Below are 19,930 nucleotides of genomic sequence, written 5' to 3'. Positions count from 1 at the left end.
ATGCAGATGATACCACTCTTATGGCAGAAAGTGAAGAAGAACTAAAGAGCCTCTTGATGAAAGTGAAAGAGGAGAGTGAAAAAGTTGGCTTAAAGCTCAACATTCAGAAAATTAAGATCATGGCAGCTGGTCCCATCACTTCATGGCAAATAGATGGGCAAACAGTGGAAACAGTGGCTGACTTTATTTTTGGGGGCTCCAAAATCACTGCCGATGGTGATTGCAGCCATGTAATTAAAAGACGCTTACTCCTTGGAAGGAAAGTTATGACCAACTGAGACAGCATATTAAAAAGCAGAGACATTACTTTGCCAACAAAGGTCCATCTAGTCAAGGCTATGGTTTTTCCAGTGGTTATGTGTGGATGTGAGAGCTGGACTATAAAGAAAGCTGAGCGCCAAAGAATTGATGCTTTTGAACTATGTTGTTGGAGAAGACTCTTGAGAGTCCCTTGGACTGCAAGGAGATCCAACCAGTCCATCCTAAAGGAGATCAGTCCTGGGTGTTCATTGGAAGGACTGATGTTGAAGCTGAAACTCCAATACTTTGGCCACCTGATGGGAAGAGCTGATTCACTTGAAAAGACCCTGATGCTGGGAAAGACTGAAGGCAGGAGGAGACGGGGACGACAGAGGATGAGATGGTAGGATGGCATTACCAACTCGATGGACATGAGTTTGGGTAAACTCCGGAGTTGGTGATGGACAGGGAGGCCTGGCGTGCTGCTGTTCATGGGGTCGCAAAGAGTCGGACATGACTGAGTGACTGAACGGACCTTGAGATTTATCTTTAGGAAGAATTTGTTTACTTTGTACAGTTGGTGATGGTACAAAGTTATTCAGAATTAAATAAACTATTTCATAAGAGATACTTATTTCTATTGAAGAAAACAAAATAGTTCAAAAATAACTGTAAAAGAAACTTGTTATAATTATTCTGATAAAAAAAATCAAATGGCATTCTCTCACCATGCAATAGACTTTTAAAAAATTGTTTTCATAAAATTAAACTTATGTGAAAACTTCCATGGATTCCTAAGATCTCCAAGTAAGCATATGAAAGTCAGAATACTCCAAATGGTTTGAGAGTGTTCTGGCTACAGACAAGAGTGAGAAGTTCTAGGATTTATAGGGGAAAAAGCTGCCAGGAGTTTTTTATTATTGTGAATAATAACAGCCACCATTTATTGAACACCAGTTCTGTCAGTGACTTAAACAGATGCTTTAATCCCTCCAGAACTTCCATGGGGTAGATATCATGATCCACATTTGAAAGATAAGAAATGAAGGAAGGTACAGCCTAAGTAGACCTTAAGTTATAGGGTTAGACCTTGAATTCTGGTGTCCCTGAGACATGTCGATCATGCTCTCTCCTCTGGGCTCCACTGCCTTTGTTGTTATTGTTTTAGTTGCTCATTCATGTCCAACTCTGTGTGATCCTATGGACTGTTGCCCTCCAGGCTCCTCTGTCCATGGGATTTTCTGGGCAAGAATACTGGAGTGAGTTGCCATTTCCTTCTCCAGGGGATCTTCCCAACCCAGGGATCAAACCCATGTCTCATGGAGCACCTGTGTTGGCAGGCAGATTGTTTAACACTGAGCCACCAGGGAAGCCCATAGCCCAAAACAAATATTGATGCTTGTCAACGACTCATTCAATTTAGTTTAAAAAGAATAAGATGTAATTAACTTCAACAAAAAATATAAATTCAACCTAAAAGTCTACTGAAGTTTGGCAACATTATTTTTTTCAGAATGTATATAAAGGCAAAGAGCTAATTTTCAAAGATATAATTTTGGCAGATACTTGATAATCACACGCATGAAGAATTTTAAAATTTCATACTGCATGGTAATTCTTTAGATTTGCAATGTTTACACAAAACCTTGGGGCTCAATGTGCCAAAGACCTTAAAGAATAAAAAAGTTAAATTATTCTTAAGAATAAAATATTATTTATAATTTCACATTTTTTCAATCCCTGGAGAACAAGAGCTCAATAATTTTATTTAGAAATATTCACATGTGAGATAAAAAGTTTCTCTATTTTTACTAAAATGAAATTGTATCAGTCATATTAGTAGGCTCTCAATATTCAAGGAAAAATATTTTGAAATTCTTTAAGTTACTGCCACAGTCAGAAGTCTCAAGATGATGCATACCTGACTGTGAATATATTTTTGCTTTATTGTTTCTACCTTGATACTGAAATCTTTGTACTGTTTTTGATAACTGAAGGTTATTTATTCCTCCTTTTAGGTGGAAATTTTCCAAACTATCCCTAAAGCTGGAATTATATTATAAGACAGAAATATTAAAGTATAGGTTCAAGTAAAGAAAAGGTTCATAATTTGTTCTACAATATCAAAAATTTTTTTAAAATTTAAGTGACTTTAAAATTTTCATATCAGAGCTCTAAGCACAAATTTTCCCTCAAGTCAATGAGGTTTGGGATATATCTACCAATATCAAAAGGCCACAAGGTGATTGCAAGTATTCTCAACAGCTGAAAAGAGAAAGTATCTGATTTAAATAAACCATAGTCATTTATGAATAACAATCAATTCCACTGTCTTTCAGTTGCAGATATTATATAGGCTATAAATAATAAAGGTTTCATAGTTTATCCTGCCCCCTTGCAAGAATTAAGTTAAAAGGTTATATCAAAGCATCAAATGGTATACTGTTGTATGAACAACAAAGTAGAGAGAACTGCTAAAATCATTTGAAATCAGACTCAACAGTGACAGTGGCAATTTAAATCTCAGAAAATAGCAATGGGATTAAGATTTTCACTTTATCTTGTTTTTATTGCTATTTGCAGTACTATGGAGCTTCTTATTTTAAAATGGGATATAAACAACAACCATGAAAACAGGAAGATTGTGAAAATCTTAAAGAGAAGCAAAGACCAAATGATGAAAGCATTCTTTCTGCATAAAACATTAATGTTAAGCTTTCACATAACTGATTATAAATCAATTCTAACAGGTTGTTTCAATAACTTAAAAAAATAGATTTTGTATTTATTTTTTTTATAAATTCAGACTGAAACAAGTAATATTATTATTAGAAATGCATTTCTAATAAATAAAATTCCTATTTCTGTTAATTTAAAGATATTTTCCAAAAATGTACCCTGTAAGTTGGCCTTCCATAATTAAAATTCAGTAATTAAAAATTATAAGAAAGGGTATGCATTTAATAATGTGATGATAATTCAATACCATAAGAAGGTAAATGTAGGCTCTGCTGAGGCACTGTTACTATAAAGGAAAGAAAAAACATTGTTTACAGCCTCAAAGGGATATTTAGAAAATAGAAAAAGTGAAAGGGAAAGTGAAGTTGCTCAGTTGTGTCTGACTCTTTGTGACCCCATGGACTGTATGTAGCCTACCAGGTTTCTCCGTGCATGGGATTTTCCAGGCAAGAATAAACAGATGAGGGTGCAAATATAAGCAGGATTACACTAAGGAAAATTATAACTAACCCAACTCAACCCAACCCAACCCAACCCCCACAAAACAATTACCTCAGGTGATGCAAATCCTAAATATTCCCAATCCCATGTTCCACCAGCAAAGCTACAAAGAAATTAGACACACCATTTGATTTATTATCAGTACAACAAAGTACAAATAATCAGACCCTTGTCCTTTAAACATTACTTCTAACTCCTTTGCTTGGAACTTGCTTAACCAAAGACCAACAACTGAATATAATTAAAATAATTCTTTCATTATTTCTTTCAAATTCTATATTGTTTTATGTTTATGTAAAATGGTGGAAAATTAAAAATCACCATGCTATACCAGAGTATTTTTTATGATTGCTTCTATTTTTAAGTGTTTATACACAAATAAGGGTCCAAGGAATTTCTAATCCTTATAATTAGTACAAACAAGAAAATATGCTTCAGTTTAAAATGGCAGTGTAAGTGTCTGAAATAGAACCAAACTCAACTGCTCTTTAATGGATGAGTATGTGGATTACTTACAAAACTTTACTAACATCAGATTTCTAATTTCTTCACAACTTTTTACCAGAAAATACAAGTATGACGGTAACAAGTTGGCAAGGCTTCCAAATTCTACATCATAAGATGTCTATGACTGTCAAAATGACACATTAGAATATTTGTTGAATTATGAGTTCATTGAAGTGTGAAATTTACCTAGCTTAACTTAGTCTGAGAAACTACACAATGACCAACAAAAAATAACAAGAAAAACAGAAATAGTACTGGAGAAAAAAAAAATCACCAAAAAGAAGTTAACATATTTTTATCAGCTATCCATATTTCAGGTATAAGTAACTTTCAGGAATATGAAACCCAGTTGGACAAAAAATACACTTGCTGCCTCTGTGGCTGGTGCTAGGGTGAGGTTCACAGTGTGTATCCTTTTTACCTGCGTCGTGGAGCTTCTGGTGAGTCTGCAGGAGCAACTCCCCGAGCCACAGATGCCAGGAACTCTTGCCTTTTCTGCTGTACAAGGCATGCTGCCTTGATGATCTTGTGGCGGGGTGTGCGAAGGTAAGGCCTATTGACTTTTTGGGCAAGGTCTTCAGTGACCATTTCTAGGTCTGTCTATGTTAAGAAAAAACAAACAAACAAAAAGATTATAGGATAAATGGGTAAGCCAACAGCAAATTCAGTGTCTATCTGGTTAAATCTAACTCTCTTTTGAAATCAGAAAGTAATCCAACTTTCGTAATTACTTCCAATTTAACATGTTTCTACTTTGCAAATTTTAGGAAAATAGCATTCATTCAACAAGCATTTATAGCAATGTAGTTGGTATGGATTACAAAGTAGTAGTGAGTACAGCAGCTGTATAAAAAAATTTATAACTTGCCTGTGTGAAAAAAAACTAATAAAATTCAAAGAATTGCACATGCAAGTGCAAGGCCACATGGCACAGATTTTATGTAAATGCTAAAGGAAGGTGAGGCAAGGCAAAACCTTTGTGATCTGGGGTTAGGTCTGGAAGACCTCATGGAGAATATGAATATCAAGCATTGAAAGAAATCTAAGACATAAATTAGTAGAGGGGAGTTTAAACAGATGATAAAAACATTCGTAGCAAGAGGAGAAAGTTTGGTTACTTCGAAAAAAGAGGAATGTATAATGTACTTGGTTGGCTACACTCAAGTCAGTTGGCTTAAATGTTTTACTTATTTTTAAAAGTGCTCTCAGTTTTTCTTTCAGTTGCACTGTTAAAACGAACTGGCAAATACCAATTTTCTCATCTAGTAAGTGATGCTGTTAGTTTCATTTTTGAAGATAAAATTCCATCAGGCCAGATTTCAACCTCCACCAGTTTAAAATAAATAAGTGTAGTAGGAAATGCTCGCATAGCTCAGAGCTCACTTGAATCTGCATAGTGACAAATTCAAACATAAAGAAAATTTCAGTTTATTACTGTAACTTTTGCTTTATTTAAAAACCATTCTAAAAATGCAACAAAATTGTTAATTACACTCTAGTAAGATAAAACTTAGTTATAAAGTGGTTGAGAAAGGAGAAAACCTGTTTTTCATCATAACTGCATTTAAGTTTAATAAAAAAAGATATCTTACTTGCATGAGTTCAAAAATTTCTTTCTTTGTGCTTTTAAGTTCTAAGAAAAATCCATATGGATAAGAACACTTAAGAATGCGTCGAGTTTTTAAGAGCACATGAACTGCATCTTCAATAAAAGTGGTATCTGGACAGGCTCCTTCAGCTATAAAGTAAACCAGGCACGGTAAAAAAAACTTTTTTGCAAATACGCTGTTATAAAATTAACGACTAAGTTTTCTTAAAAGAAAGGAAAAAAAAAAAGGACAAATCTCTAAGAATAAACTGAAGAAGCTATATCATAATATTTAGTTGAGTCAGACTAAAAACCTCTGTAAAACTCATATATTTTGCACTTGTGTGACCTACATACATTTATAAATGGAACATACCCCTGCAGTAGCCCAGGAATGCAGTCCTAAAGGAATGCATACAATGACCCTGGATTCTGTCCTCACCCTGTTTGTAAACAAATCTAGCTTGAGGGCACCTCAAAGGTTCTAGGCTTTACTAAGTTTCTCAGGTTGTCCCTATGAGAATTTTGCTTATTAAGATTCAGAACAAATGCCTTGCTAAGTTCTTTAAAAAACAGAGTCTAATTATAAATTATGCTTCTGCAAAAATGATATTGTAAGGTAAAAGATACAACATCGTGGGGAACAACTGGGTAGCACATGCTATTAGCAGTAAATGAACAATTCAGGGAGAGAAAAAGCAGAAGTGGGGAAGAGGAGCTTTATTTCTTCCTTTCTAAATCTTCTTTTGATTCTTTCTTGTATCTTACTATGCTGTCTAGAACCTCCAAAAGGTCGAACAGAAGCAGCAATTCAAATCTACAAACATTTGTTTTATATTTACATGTTTTGGGCACTGTTCTAAGTGTTAGGGAAACATCTACAGTATGACAGAACATACTGTAGAATCTGTGAGGATTTTTTCTTTCAATTTTTACTGTGGACAATTAACACTTCAAGAGTTTGCTATTGGCTTGATATAGTTACATCATTACTATGGTCTAAGAACTAGTAATTAACAAGGGGATTAATGCTATTGATGCTTTTTGTCCCATTCTAAGCTATTTAGCTTATGGTTATTGTTTTAATAAGGAAGTTATTCTCATGAAAAGGCTGTTAGTACTCACTACTTTTATAAAATGGACCAAAAAAACATAAAGATGATCAATTGCATTTTAGGCTTAAAACCTTTTATATATAAGCTATGATAATTTAAAAAATATGACTTTTTAAAACAAACATGCCAGAACCTGTATGCTGTATAGTCACTGTGAGATATTTATTATATTCTAATTATGTAACTAATTATGTAATCCATTTTAAGGAATGTTCTTTTTGAACTTCCATTTTAGGAACCGTAAGTAAGCGCTATCTCATGACTTTGCTTTTTGACTCCAATGTCCATTATTTACCAATGAGATGATTTTCTCCCAAACCTGTACTTGACTTCTATTCCATAAGGCACTCTGCTAAATTTCTCAAGAATCTTTGAGAGTTAGTCATACAACTGGACAGCTTGTGAATCCTACTCCGTTGACTAGGTCAGGGATGCCTTTTCGGTCCGTACACTTTTGCCCACATTGTAGAGCATCAGCAATGGTGCAGAGTAAGCAAAACCATGATGTGTGCTTACCTGCCAGCAGTGGAGGCTGCACTAAGAGGAGCAGATGAGGTAAGCCAGGTGGAAAACCTAATCAGAGGCCTCAAATGCTAAATTGCACTCTGGACTTCAAAGAACTCCAAACTACTAAATGAGCTAATGGAGATAATGTATTCCTTTAATGGTCTTAATCTCCTACCAAAGAAGTGACGTAAGCATGACAGATATTTTATATTAACTATCATATATATCACTTATAACTTACTTTCTTTGAGAGCTCTACTCAATTGCTCCATCTTTTCTTTGGCCGTTTTAAGAAGGCGTTGTTCTAACTAAAGGAATAGAAATAAATACATCATTTTCATTCTTATTCACAACAGTATTATTCAGTACATCTGAAATGATATAGGACATACCTGATAGCTATGTTCATGATTTTTAAATCTTGTGTAATAGTGCATAAATCTGTCAAGTTCCTGAAATCGCTTGTGTTTTTTTTCAGCCTAAGAAACAGAAGTCCACAAATGACTTTCATAATATAGACAAAAGTAGTAGCTATTAAAATTAGGCTTTTTTTGACCACACAAAAAATTTTTATTAGTAAAAGATAGTAATGCATACAAATGTGTTGCTTGCTTTGTTGAGAAAATAATAACCAATACATTTTAAATGCTTTCCAGAATAAAGTCTTGCATTTGTATTTTCTGTGGCAAACCACTGAATCCACTATTCCCAGAGTGTGAAGTAAATATGTCTCTCAAGACCTATGGTCATCAAATCTTCAATGTTTTATTATATTGTTTATTGCTATGGACTGAAATTTGTCTCCCATCAAATTCATATGTTGAAGGTCTAACCCCCAACGTGACTATATTTGGAAACAGGCCCTGTGATATCACCCTGTGAGGTGATAAAGGTGGAACAAGGTCATGAGGGTGGAGATCTAATCCAACAGAGCTGGTGCTTTTACAAGAGGAAGGGACACCAGAGCTTGTTCTCTCTCCTCCCTGTGAAGACACAGTAAAAAGACAGCTGTCCATAAGCCAGAAGAGAGTCATCACCAGAAACCGAACTGGCACAGATCTTGATCCTGGACTTCGTAGTCTCAAGAACTGTGAAAAACACATTTTTGTCATTTGAGCCACTTGGTCTACGGTATTTTGTTATGGCAGCCAAGCAGACTAAGATACTTATTGCATGAAATAACATATCATATCGTTGATATAATGTTAAAATTATTTTTAAGTCATTTTAGAGATATGCTGGGATAAATGTCTTTTCTGATATTATCCATATAAACAAAAAATTAAAAAAAAAAAGAGCTCAGGCTTATAGAGCCATTTTGTTTAAATTAAAGGCTATTTAAAAAGTGTACTGAATTTAATTCCTCATTACAAAAAAGGTAGGAATAGAAGAAATGCAAAATATGTCCACTGGTGTTAAGTGGCTTAACCAGAGGTCTTGGCTTAAACAGTTTTCTCTACCTCCACAGTCATTTCCTTGGATTGCTCCTCCACATGCTGAATGACTTCATAGCGAGTACATCTGTAATATCCTCCAGTGGAAGAACTATGTTTTTTCCATTCTTCTAGACAAATCCAGCAAAAGTCATACTTGCACTGCAAAAGAAACATATGTGCAAACATCTCCCCATGTTGGTATGCAAATTACTTGCCAATTCCTAGTTCTATTTGTTAAGAGATTAAACAATCCTGCCTGTGTGACCAGGGACAAATCTCAAAGACAGGCCCTCTGTTTCAGGTTTTCTCTGAAGGCCTTATTTGCACTATGGAAAGATGTGGGTGTAGTTTAAAATTATTCTTTATAAAGATAAATTAAAATATAAATAATATTATTACATAATCTCAAGAAATCTTTAAAAATATCAATATGATACTTTCCAAATAACAAAAACAGATACTGACAAATGTTTCATTTTTCACGTGCACAGCAATCTTACTTTGGTCTCTAAAGTTCTACCAGTGTATTTGAAAACTTCTGTTGACTCTGACAAACTGGTTTTGAAACTGGGAATAAGTTAAAAAGGTCTTTAATCAGATTATCTAACAAAAAACCTACTTCTCATTAAAAAAATTCTTTCTTAATTACTGTAATTTGCAAACAATGCCAAAAATATGAGCATTTCAGTTTGAAAATATATCCTTTTTTTCTCTTAAATGCTTATGGATTTTGAGTCAGAAAGATCTTCCTAATTTAAATCGATGTTTACTTGTGGTACATTTACAGCTTATTTTTAAAAAATATTTACATCTTTGATCTGTTCAGAATTTATCTGGGTATTCAGTATGAATTAAACTTTTTTCCACGCAGCTGTCCAGTTGTCTCAATACCATTTATTACACAGCCCACACTTCTCTACTGGTTGGCGATGCTTCCTTTACCAATACTAAATCCCCATGTATGTATCTATTTTCTGGTCTTTGTTTCATTGATCTGTAGATTCATGTACCAGAGCTATGCTGTTTTAATTACTGAGCCTTTATCTTTCTAAGAACTTTGTTAGCTTTCCATTTGTTTGTCGGCTTCTGTGACCTAAAGATAGGGGTCTTAACATTTTCTTCAGGTACTCTTACACGTTTCTTAAGCTTCTTTCTAGATAAAGAAGTCTTTTCTTTCAGCATATACTCTATCTGGATGTTGCTGGAACATGTGAAGGCTATTACGTTCTGCATATTACTTTTATATTCTACTAGTTAATTAAATTTTTGTTGTTTGCAATAGTTTTTCAGTCGATTCTTGTGGGTTTTCTAGGTATACAATCATGCTGTCTGTAAAAAAAAAAAAAGACAATTTTATTACCTCATTTCTAACCTTTACATCCTCAATTTCTTTTCATTGTTGAATTATGTTGACTGGTATCCTCGGTCCAATGTTAATAATATTTGTTATGAGAGCATTTTTATGTTGTTCTCAATTTTAGGAAAGTACCACTAGTTAAATTTATTTTTATCATACTTAAAAGGAAAATTTTATGTATTCCTATTTCTTTGTGTGTCTTATAAAGGATGGTTGCTGAGTTTTTGTTAAATGCTTTTTTAGCATCTATAGAGAATTTACATGGTTTTTCTTCTCGTATCTACTAAGATGAGGTACAGTAATAGCTTTTTAAATATTAAACCGTTCTTATATTCCTGAAATAAACCCCGTGTGACTAATTACTTTTTCAAAAATTAAAAACGTTTTTTCATTTAGATATAACCGATGGTCAATTACTCTTCTAATGCACTCTGCTGGATTATATTTGCTAATATCTGTATTTTCTCCTCCAATATCTTATTTAGGACTCATGCATTGCTATTCATAAGACTGATCTATACTTTCAATGGGGTTCCCAGGTGGTGCTAGTGGTAAAAGAACCCGCTTGCCAATGCAGGCGACTCGAGAGAGGTGGGTTCGACCCCTGGGTTGGGAAGATCCCCTGGAGAAGGAAATGGCAACCTGCTCCAGTATTCTTGCCAGGGAAATCCCATGGACAGAGGAGTCTGGCGGGCTACAGTCCTTGGGGTTGCAAAGAGTTGGACATGACTCAGTGGGTGTGCACATATCAAGGTTCTACTCATTTTATAATAATAATCTGAAAGTTTCCAGGTTTTTCCTTTTTCCTTTTTGTCCCGGAAACAGTTCAAATCATATTGAAATTACTTATTCTATAAGTTTTGATAAAATTTTATTGTGAAACTGTTAGGGTCTATTGCTTTTAAAGAAGACATTGTTGAGAAAAACTCTTCTGGGGAGTGAGTTTGTTTGGATATTTCTTCTAGGGTTAGCTTAATAAATTAAATTTTCTTAGAAAATCAATCCATTTCAAATCCAAGTTCAAATTTATCTGAAAGAGTTGAGCAAAATTATCTATTATTATTATACAGTCTATGATAAGAAATTTTACATTCTATGATAAAAAGAAAATAGAACTTTGATAATTTGTAATTTTTTAGTTGCAGCATATAAATTTTCCACGGAGCCAGATCAAATTTCAAGTGATTTAAAATGTGTAAGAATATAAAACTTAAATACTTTTCTAAAAATCATCTAAAGGGAAATGAATTGAGTTTTTAAAAAAAATGAACCTATTTTTATATTGCCAAATCTGTCATTCTTTTAAATGTTTCACAATTTGATTCCAGATAGTAAAAACTATCTATTGAGTAATAATAAACACTGAAGAATTAATAAAGGTATATTATCATTTAGTCATTGTGTTAGAATATGGATTCAATTACATATGACTTCTTGTTCTACTTTAATAGTTAAAAAAAAAAAACTCTAAAAGCATAAAAACTTTCACTTTCTAGATGTCTCCTTTTATGTTATAAGAATGAAAGAATTACTCATCAGTTTCCTCTGTTGAATGCAAATACTAAAACAAAATTCTGTAAAGCAATTATCTTTCAATTAAAAAAAAATTATCAGAATGAGATAGGACAGGACTTGAGTTTGCTGGAAATAAATTTTGTTTGATAATGTACAGAAACTGAAATAAGAAATAAGAAATAGGTATGCATTTACATACATATAATTTTAAATCAACTATTAAAAAATGTTGAGCAACAACAAGAAAAATAAGACTATTCTTATAGAATGTAAGTAAGTGCTCCTTTTATATGTAACAGAAGCTTAAGCAAACTTTAAGATAAGTTACCCTGTATCATTAGTCTAATTAGTTCATGAAAATATTTATTTGCTTGATATGTATTCAACTATTTACTGTTGGTGAGTGCTATGACTAAAATAGTGAGTGCTGTGATTGAAATAAAGGTAACGGTGGATTTGGTCTTTTTATTAGTACCCCAGCTGTTGATTTTTTATGGTCAACCTTCTGCTGTGTAAGAAATTTTCTTTTACACATCTATGTAGTCTGTATCAGACTGTCCAAGAAAAAACCATTATGAATGTTGGAAATACAACTGCATTTAAATGAAAGAATTTTGGCCTGATCAGCTGAACTAACAAGCACTCCTGAGCATTCAGAACACCGTACAAAGTTTTTCTTTTGAGGAAATCACTGCTGTCTCACTAAGACAATTCACTCATGTTAATTTACTATAATATAAAATCACCTGGTAACTGTCATTATTTTTGAAGTCATAGTAATAATGATCATTAGCTTCAAGGTAAAAAATCAACAAGTACTTAGAGAAGATATTGATGTATTTTATTGAAATCTTAACTGTATGGGTTTTTTTCACATCATAAATCAGAATAATTATATTGTTCTTCTCTTAATAATTTTAAATAAATATTTTTATATACATGGCATTTCCAGGGAAAAGGAAAAAAACTGAGACAGTACAATTAAACAAAAATGGTCATGAAAGTAGGCATGGATTAATAAATATTCTTAACTTATAGAATATTTGTTTTAAATACAGTAGTTTCTTTCTGTGCAACTAGGTCAGGAGGGTAGCCTTCTAAAAGTAATTATGTATATTAATTTTTAGCCAAGTGACATTTTCACTTTCAATATAGTAATGAGTTACTTATTTAATTGATTTTATTAGCAAACCTAAAGTCTGCACACTGCTTTGGACACTTTTCTTATACAGGATTTAAATTTGGGCTTACAGGGGTCGCTTGGGGCCTGATTTGAACCTTGAGACTAAGCAGTATGCTCCAAAATTAGCTTTGTAACGTCTCTATGTAAGGTAGCACTTGATCATTTACACATTTACATATACACAGAACTCTCTCAGGATCAAGGACTCTGGCATCTCTGATCTGGACAAGGACCATGGAATCCTTGCCTTTGTTGTTAACATTCACTATGACTGTAAAATTTAGTAATATAAACCAACATTTACGTTAATTAACAAAGAATGTAGACTACAATCTCCTAGAATCACTCTGAAAGTCAAGATTTTTATGCTTACAGTATTTTTCCTTTGGATTCACAATCAAATTAAGGTTCTAACCGCAAAGCAAGTACAATCCTCTTTAACTTACCTTAGCACATTGCATGTGATTGCATCCCTCATTCTTCTGTATCGGAGACTTACAGTTAGCACAAGGCTTGGAGTTTGTTAACAACCAGAGACAATTGGCAGCATCTTCATAAGCTTCACTGACTCCCACAACTTTTGGGGTATTAAGCACAAATACAAAAATAAACAATTTAGTGTACAACTTCAGATGGAAAAACACTCAAACTTTTCTTTGCAGGTTGCCTCTCAATTTTAAATATATATACTTATTTTCCTATCAGAGTCTATGGCAAAGTTTTTACCCATGATTATTTAAGATAAACTAAAAATGAATCCAACGACATGTCTAGAACTAAACTCATCATTTCCCCCAAATCTTCTTCTTTCTCTATCCCCTGTCCTGGTAAATGACTGACTATCTACCCAGAACCAATCTAGGAAGAACATGATCTTGGACATCTTCCTCTCTGTCTCATCTGCTGTATCTCATGGGTTCTGTCTCTTACTCTTTCATATCCATCTCCTCTCCATTTCCAGTTAGGATTCTCCAAACCTTTTGCCTAGACAATTAAAACACAGAAACCAACTTATCTCCCCAGATCCTTCTCCCTTGTCCCCTCAAACCACACTATATTGCCTCTGTAAAGTGATCTTTTAAAAACACAAATCTTTAAATCTTTTAGTTGTTCCCCACTGACTACAAGATTAATCAAATTTCCTTAGCAAAGAACACAATGGCCTTCATGATTTGGCCACTGACTGACTACCTGGCAAGGTCCTCCCACCTGCTATCCCCACACCAACCTTATACTCTTCATCATCTTATAAACTATTTATTCTACTTTAATATGAGATCTGCAAACTTAAAAGAATGCCAGAGTTTTTAAAGACTCTAAATTTTACGTTTATATTCTATAAATCCCCACCATCATCTACAGAGAGATTTAGGGGCTGGAGAGAGTGGTAGATGCGTAATTTGAAATTTATTTTTTCCTGCAAGATTGTTAGTACTCAAGTTTGTTTTCTAACTTCAAGTACAAAGGGAAGCTCTACCTTTTCTTCACTGAAAGAGATTCTGAAAATCACTGTGAAATCCTTGAGAGTGGTCCATTGTATTAAGGACCTCATTATATGCAGATTGGCTAGAAAGGATGGGGTAAAAGGTTAGCCCTACTCATGAAAGAAGGGGAGAAATCAGAATCTTAGTACCTACCTACCTAAGTTTGTGTCAACAACAGAACAGCAGCTACTGCTCGACCATGAAGTGCTGCTAGTCCACATAGCAGAGAGAAACAACAGCAGAAATGAACTGCTCAGACTCCACTCCATTTCTAAACCCACCTGGTAAGATGGTTTCATTAGGGTGCTGGTGCAGAGAATTCTTTGATAATTTGGTGGAAAACAGGAGTTTCAGAAGGAACTTACTACCCTTAGCGACTACTAATCAGCTCTGGAGGTAATGCTGTTTACAAAGGGTACTGCTATAAAACCTAATTACTAACTACAATGTCTGATTTTTGTTTAAAAGTAGTGGCCTTTATCCTCCCTTTAGCAACAACATTATTTTTAGCTCAGAGGCTCCAATATATTCTTATGACCTTTACTGTCCATTGTTACAATAAATAAAGCACAAAGGCATTCAAACAAAGCAGCTGTGTGGCCTGCAACATAACAGTTTTTTTCTTGCACCCTTGGAGAAAGAATGCTAGTTTCTGATTGCATTCTAGGGGATTACATGAAGTAAATGGTGTTCAGAAAATATCGACTATCAGAACAACAAATCCTTGTGCTAGAAAAAATGCCTTCACTACCAGTGCTCTGAACATGCTCATTTCAGACATCTGCCCTTTGTATATACTTTTCTCATTATCTCCAACACCCATGGTCCTTTCAATCTACCTGGTGAGCCCTCTTCACCCCCTCAGACTTCTAAACTCTTCTTTCAGCTGCATGTCTAATATAGCTTGATCTCCTTTCCTTAATAATCTAGTCTCTTTGTAAGAAAAATTAACTTCATTTAATCAAGTAATACAGTATAACAATGTATTAATAGAATCAACATCCATAAGTGAAAACAAAGTTGCTTTTAAAGACTGAATTCTTAAAAAACTATTTGAATTTCATTTAATAACCATTATTATGTGTACTATGAAAAAACACTGGTGTTAAATTTTTATAAATTATCATTTCACAGAAAATCTAACCATTCCTGCTTCTTGCTCTGATTAGCTACAACAGAGGTAGGTACAGTACTGAAAAACAGTGTTTCAACTTTATATGGAATTAATTCTTTCAACTGAGCTCAGTATATTTTCTAGTATTTTTCTCATCAATTAGATTTTGTCACTCCTTTTAAGTCTCATAATTCAAAGACTGTGGAAAACAGGGCTAAGGGAGAAAACAATCTTATGAATCTACCAGTTCTGTTGAAATATATGTGATCCTGACCCAAACTAATATGTAAACCCAATGCAGCAGTAAATCAAACTTTTCTGAGTATTATTTTTGTATTAGTATATTTAACAATGATATTCTACTTAAGTATTACAATTGGCCTATTATTGTTTGCTTCAAGTCTTACCATAAATTTCATACACTTAAAAGTGGCCATTAAGAGTTTACTGATCACCACCAGCTTTCACTGGTGGTACGCAACTTTACAGTGATAAAGTTTTCTCAGCAACAGGGAATTTTCTCTGCAGTCTTGGTGTTGGCTCCCTCTACAGTAGACCACTTGTGGGTGTCCTGGGTCTCTTGCTTCCTATCCAATTTTCTAAACTTCCTCCATCTTTCTGAAATAAGATACCATTTGGTTCTCTTTGAGGGTGATCTTCAGTTTTTACCTTGAGGTCTCCCTATCTCTGGGCACTGTGTGCACCATTTTCTAATTCTATTTGTCTTCTCTCTTCATTACCAAGATCTTTATCTTATGCAAGAATACTCTGTTACAGTTCCACCAAAAAGTTGTACTGACTAGCCAGGTCATTCTCTCTCTCCTTCCCTAATAAGACTTATTCATGGATATGGAATGATTGATCCAACTTTACATTGTCAAGGCATAACTAAAAATACTCACCCATTTCAAAATACTTGCTTTGTATCTCAAATCAGATACTTCTGACTACTTTCTATTCAAGAATTAAGTAATATATTGTACTACTTCTTACAGTGCATTCTTTTAGGTAGCTAGTAGGTACAATAGATTAAAAATGTAATAAAATGAAGTCATCTTATTTCTCTTCTATATACCTTTCCCCTCCCAAGTGTAGTGCTTGTTTTGTTCAAGTCCTTATATCATCTTACCTGTACATTCTGAAGTTATCTCAGAAACAGTGCTCTTACCTAGTATCACAAGAGTCCCTAATTCATCATCCACACTTGCACCTGACCGATTTTTCTAAGCAAACATCTTCAGTTATCATTTCCTTCTTCAAAACTCCTTTCTGGCGTCTCGGGATAAAGTGAGACCTCCCAGCATTACAGACAACCCTACCCCTGCATGTGCAGTCTCATCTCTCACTGCATGTTTGTACTGGCTGAACGGACTTGCTTGCAGTCCTTAGATACGCCGTGCTATTTCACAGCCCTGCTGCACTACAAGCCTAGAATGCCCTTCCTATTCTCCTCTGTGTGAAGAACATCTACCATCTTTCAAGACATGGCTTAGGCATCAATTATTTTTATAAAGTTTCCCTACCTCTCTCCTAGACGATCTCTTAACTAATTCCCTCCTTTGTTTCTCCTCTCCCTCACAATGTACCACAGGTATACTGTTCTCTAACAGCATCTCTAATACTTATTGTTCTGAGTTTTGTGCACAGCTGTCTCCATCTCTAAAATGTAAATTTCAAGAGCATAGAGGGCATTCTATTTCTGTATTCTACCATAAAATAGCACTAAATAAATGCTAAAGACATAATGAAGATACCATTTAAAAGCAACAAGTTATTCCTAAGTTTTCTTAGCAGCTGTTTTGAGCTGCAGACAGGTACTTGTTAAAATCCACCAGACATCTCCACACATACGTCTTGCAAGTAACTTGAGTGCAAAATGGCCACAACGAAATTCATTATTTTCCCCTGAAAGTTATTCCTTTACCTGAATTTCCTAAGTTGACCAATGACATCATGATCTATTCTCTGACCCAAACTAAAAATTCACCTTCGTACTTCTGGTCTATCCCTCCTTTAGTCTATCCTTCCTAGTCATCAGTTACCTTAATAAACAATATCTTTTAACGATGTTATTTCCCTACTTGAACACTGCATTCTATGGCTTATTCTGTTAATAGGATAAATTCAGACAATTTGGCAAGAACTCTTTCAATCTGGCAACACCTATCTTTCCAGCCTCATCTTTTGCAAATTTCTCCCATGGACCTTAATTTTAAACTCCACAGAATGTATAAAGACATGCAGGTAGGTGGGCAATAGCAAGCCATCTCTAATGGAAATACAGATGTTTCCAGGTGTCAGAAGCAGGAAAAGAAAGCAAAACCCAATCATCTTGTCATATTTAAATGTGTGGGAGGGTAATGGCATTAATCTGTCTATGGAACTCTCATAACACAGACATACTACACACAGATGGAGAACAGGGAAAATGGATGGGTAACCAGAGAGCAATGACACAGTCTACCTGGTATTCAGAGGAGAGATACAATGAACCAGGGGACCAAGAACAATCTATACAAACCTTTCTGATTTGGGAGGCAGGTATTCAGAAGATATTTGACTGAATGATGAATGTTCAGGAAAGAAATGATTAATCAGATATCACTATAAAATATCCTAAGACTATCCAGTTGCCTTTGCTCCTGTTTAAAGGACATGCGTTTTCTCATCATGTGAAAGAGATCGCCCTCATGGTCAGTTAATAAACTGGTATTCTAGTCTACCTAAGTTGTCTCTTTTCCATGGATCTGAATAATCCCGAGTCAGTGCACAATATCATCTTGTGAATATAAAATGCTGAGGACCATTTTTCAGGCAATGGTATATTGTCCAATATAATAGTAATACAAGCCTGAGGAACTCAAGGCTGCCAGCCAGTCTCCTCCAGTATTGCTTTAGCTGCTGACAGATATGCTTCCGCAGATATGCTGAAACACAATTCATATCTTGCTGCTGTCAGGACTCCTTACCATCCTCTGTCCCCAACCTAGTTAGTTGTTTTTGTACTCTCATCTAACCTAACTATGTTAGCTACCATATGATACTGTAATATCTGACTGCTTCCCTAGTAGCCTCTGTACTCCCTGGAGATTGATATCATCTTTATTATGTGCTTTGCTCATAATAAGTTTAGATGAACCACGTGAATTCCTAATCCTGATTTGCAATACCGCAAACTGCAATATTTAAAAAGTCAAAAAACTTCAAATTAGTTTTAATTTATATTAATTTAAAAGAAAACAGTTGCCATAAAATACGTTAGGGGGTAAAAAATTATGGCAAAGAAGATCTATTTACCTGTCAAACATAGGAACTGCTATTAGGAAGGCTAATTCAAACCTATTCTATTTGCCCTGTGTCACTCAATCCAATCTGTTAGCCTCCTATCTGTGCAATGGCATAACTAGCATCAGTCTCATAGCATTTCTGTGAGGATTAACAGAGATACTATAATTAGAGACATCTCATTAAGAACTAGTTAAACAGAAATCACATTTAATATAAGTAAATCTACAGAACTGCATAACAGCAAGAAATCGACTTGCCTTACCTTCCACTGGAAGCTTCCTCTTACCATGCATTTTTTCTCATGAAGTCTAGAAAAGCTGGTGAGCTCACTCCAGGATAAAAGGGTAGGACTACAGGAGCAGAACTTAGTGTGACCTTGTTTACCTTGGAGTCCTAATAAGTCGTTAGAAACATGGAACCTGTCTATGCTTCCCCCTGAGATCTCCAAAATGATACTGGCTAGAGCGCTTAAAAGGGGAGCTCTGCATTAACAAACTTGAAAACTTTAGAAATGAAGACTAAGAAACAGGACCACGTTATCTTTGGAATGCTATTAGAAAATATGTAGCTATCTAAAATTCCTCTTACGTTCTTCCGGTTTCATTTCAGTTATTTTTTGTAGCCAGTTTTTCCACGTTTGGCAGTCACAAGGCTCATGGGCTTCACCAAGGCACTCCCTGAAGAGGAAAACATAGAAAAGGCAACTTTAAAACATCCTTCATCAACATCAAGGTAAAAGAGCAGGTGGGAAGTACTGTTTTGAATGTAAAGTTGAGAACACTGAGGCACAACGGCCACTGAGACACGAAGCATTTCAGCAGAGGAATATAAGCATGACTCTACAGCTCGGCAGCACTAGGCCAGAGTTTTCCTTCAGCAGTGCATTTATTCATACATTTTAAAAAGCACTAAACAGATTAACTAATATTTATAATTTAGTCTTTCAGCTTCCCAGGTGGTCCTAGTGGTAAAGAATCTTCCTGCCAACGGAGCAGACATAAGAGACGTAGGTTTGATCCCTGGGTGGGGAAGACATCCTGGAGAAGGAAATGACAACCTACTCCAGTATTCTTGCCTTCTAAATGCTGGCGTGGGTTGTCATTTCCTTCTCCAGGGTATTTTCCTCATCCAGGGATCAAACCTGCATCTCCTGTGTCGCAAAGAGTTGGACACGACTGAAGTGACTTAGCACGCAGGCAGGCCTTAAGAGTGGTAAAGATATTTTTATCAGTTAGGTTCTGTCTCACTAACAGTTTAAATTTTTGCAATTCAAAGTGTGTTCTCCTGGCCAATAGCACTGCCTTTACTTGGGAGCTTGTTTACGTGGAGAGGAGCAGATCCTGTAAGACATAGTGA

The 19,930-nt window shown here is 34.9% G+C and overlaps 1 protein-coding gene across 15 annotated transcripts in view; it reads right to left on the bottom strand.

Moving 5' to 3' along the window:
• ANKIB1 (ankyrin repeat and IBR domain containing 1) overlaps positions 1-19,930 on the bottom strand; it is a 177,266-nt gene that overhangs the window by 6,049 nt on the left and 151,287 nt on the right. For all 15 annotated transcript variants that reach the window (XM_081531349.1, XM_081531346.1, XM_081531353.1 and 12 more), the window contains 8 exons: positions 19,163-19,251; positions 13,135-13,265; positions 8,658-8,792; positions 7,590-7,676; positions 7,439-7,505; positions 5,580-5,725; positions 4,409-4,587; positions 3,532-3,583 (listed from right to left, as the gene is read on the bottom strand). In XM_081531349.1, the coding sequence (XP_081387475.1) occupies positions 3,532-3,583; positions 4,409-4,587; positions 5,580-5,725; positions 7,439-7,505; positions 7,590-7,676; positions 8,658-8,792; positions 13,135-13,265; positions 19,163-19,251 (886 nt within the window). The remainder of the gene's footprint in view (positions 1-3,531; positions 3,584-4,408; positions 4,588-5,579; positions 5,726-7,438; positions 7,506-7,589; positions 7,677-8,657; positions 8,793-13,134; positions 13,266-19,162; positions 19,252-19,930) is intronic.

The sequence above is a fragment of the Giraffa tippelskirchi genome, chromosome 10 (assembly GCF_054371585.1).
Source record: "Giraffa tippelskirchi isolate mGirTip1 chromosome 10, T2T-mGirTip1v1.2.pri, whole genome shotgun sequence".
Classification (NCBI taxonomy): domain Eukaryota; kingdom Metazoa; phylum Chordata; class Mammalia; order Artiodactyla; family Giraffidae; genus Giraffa; species Giraffa tippelskirchi.
The sequence above is the reverse complement of the archived record's forward strand: the minus strand, read 5'-3'. Positions and strand labels throughout refer to the sequence as shown.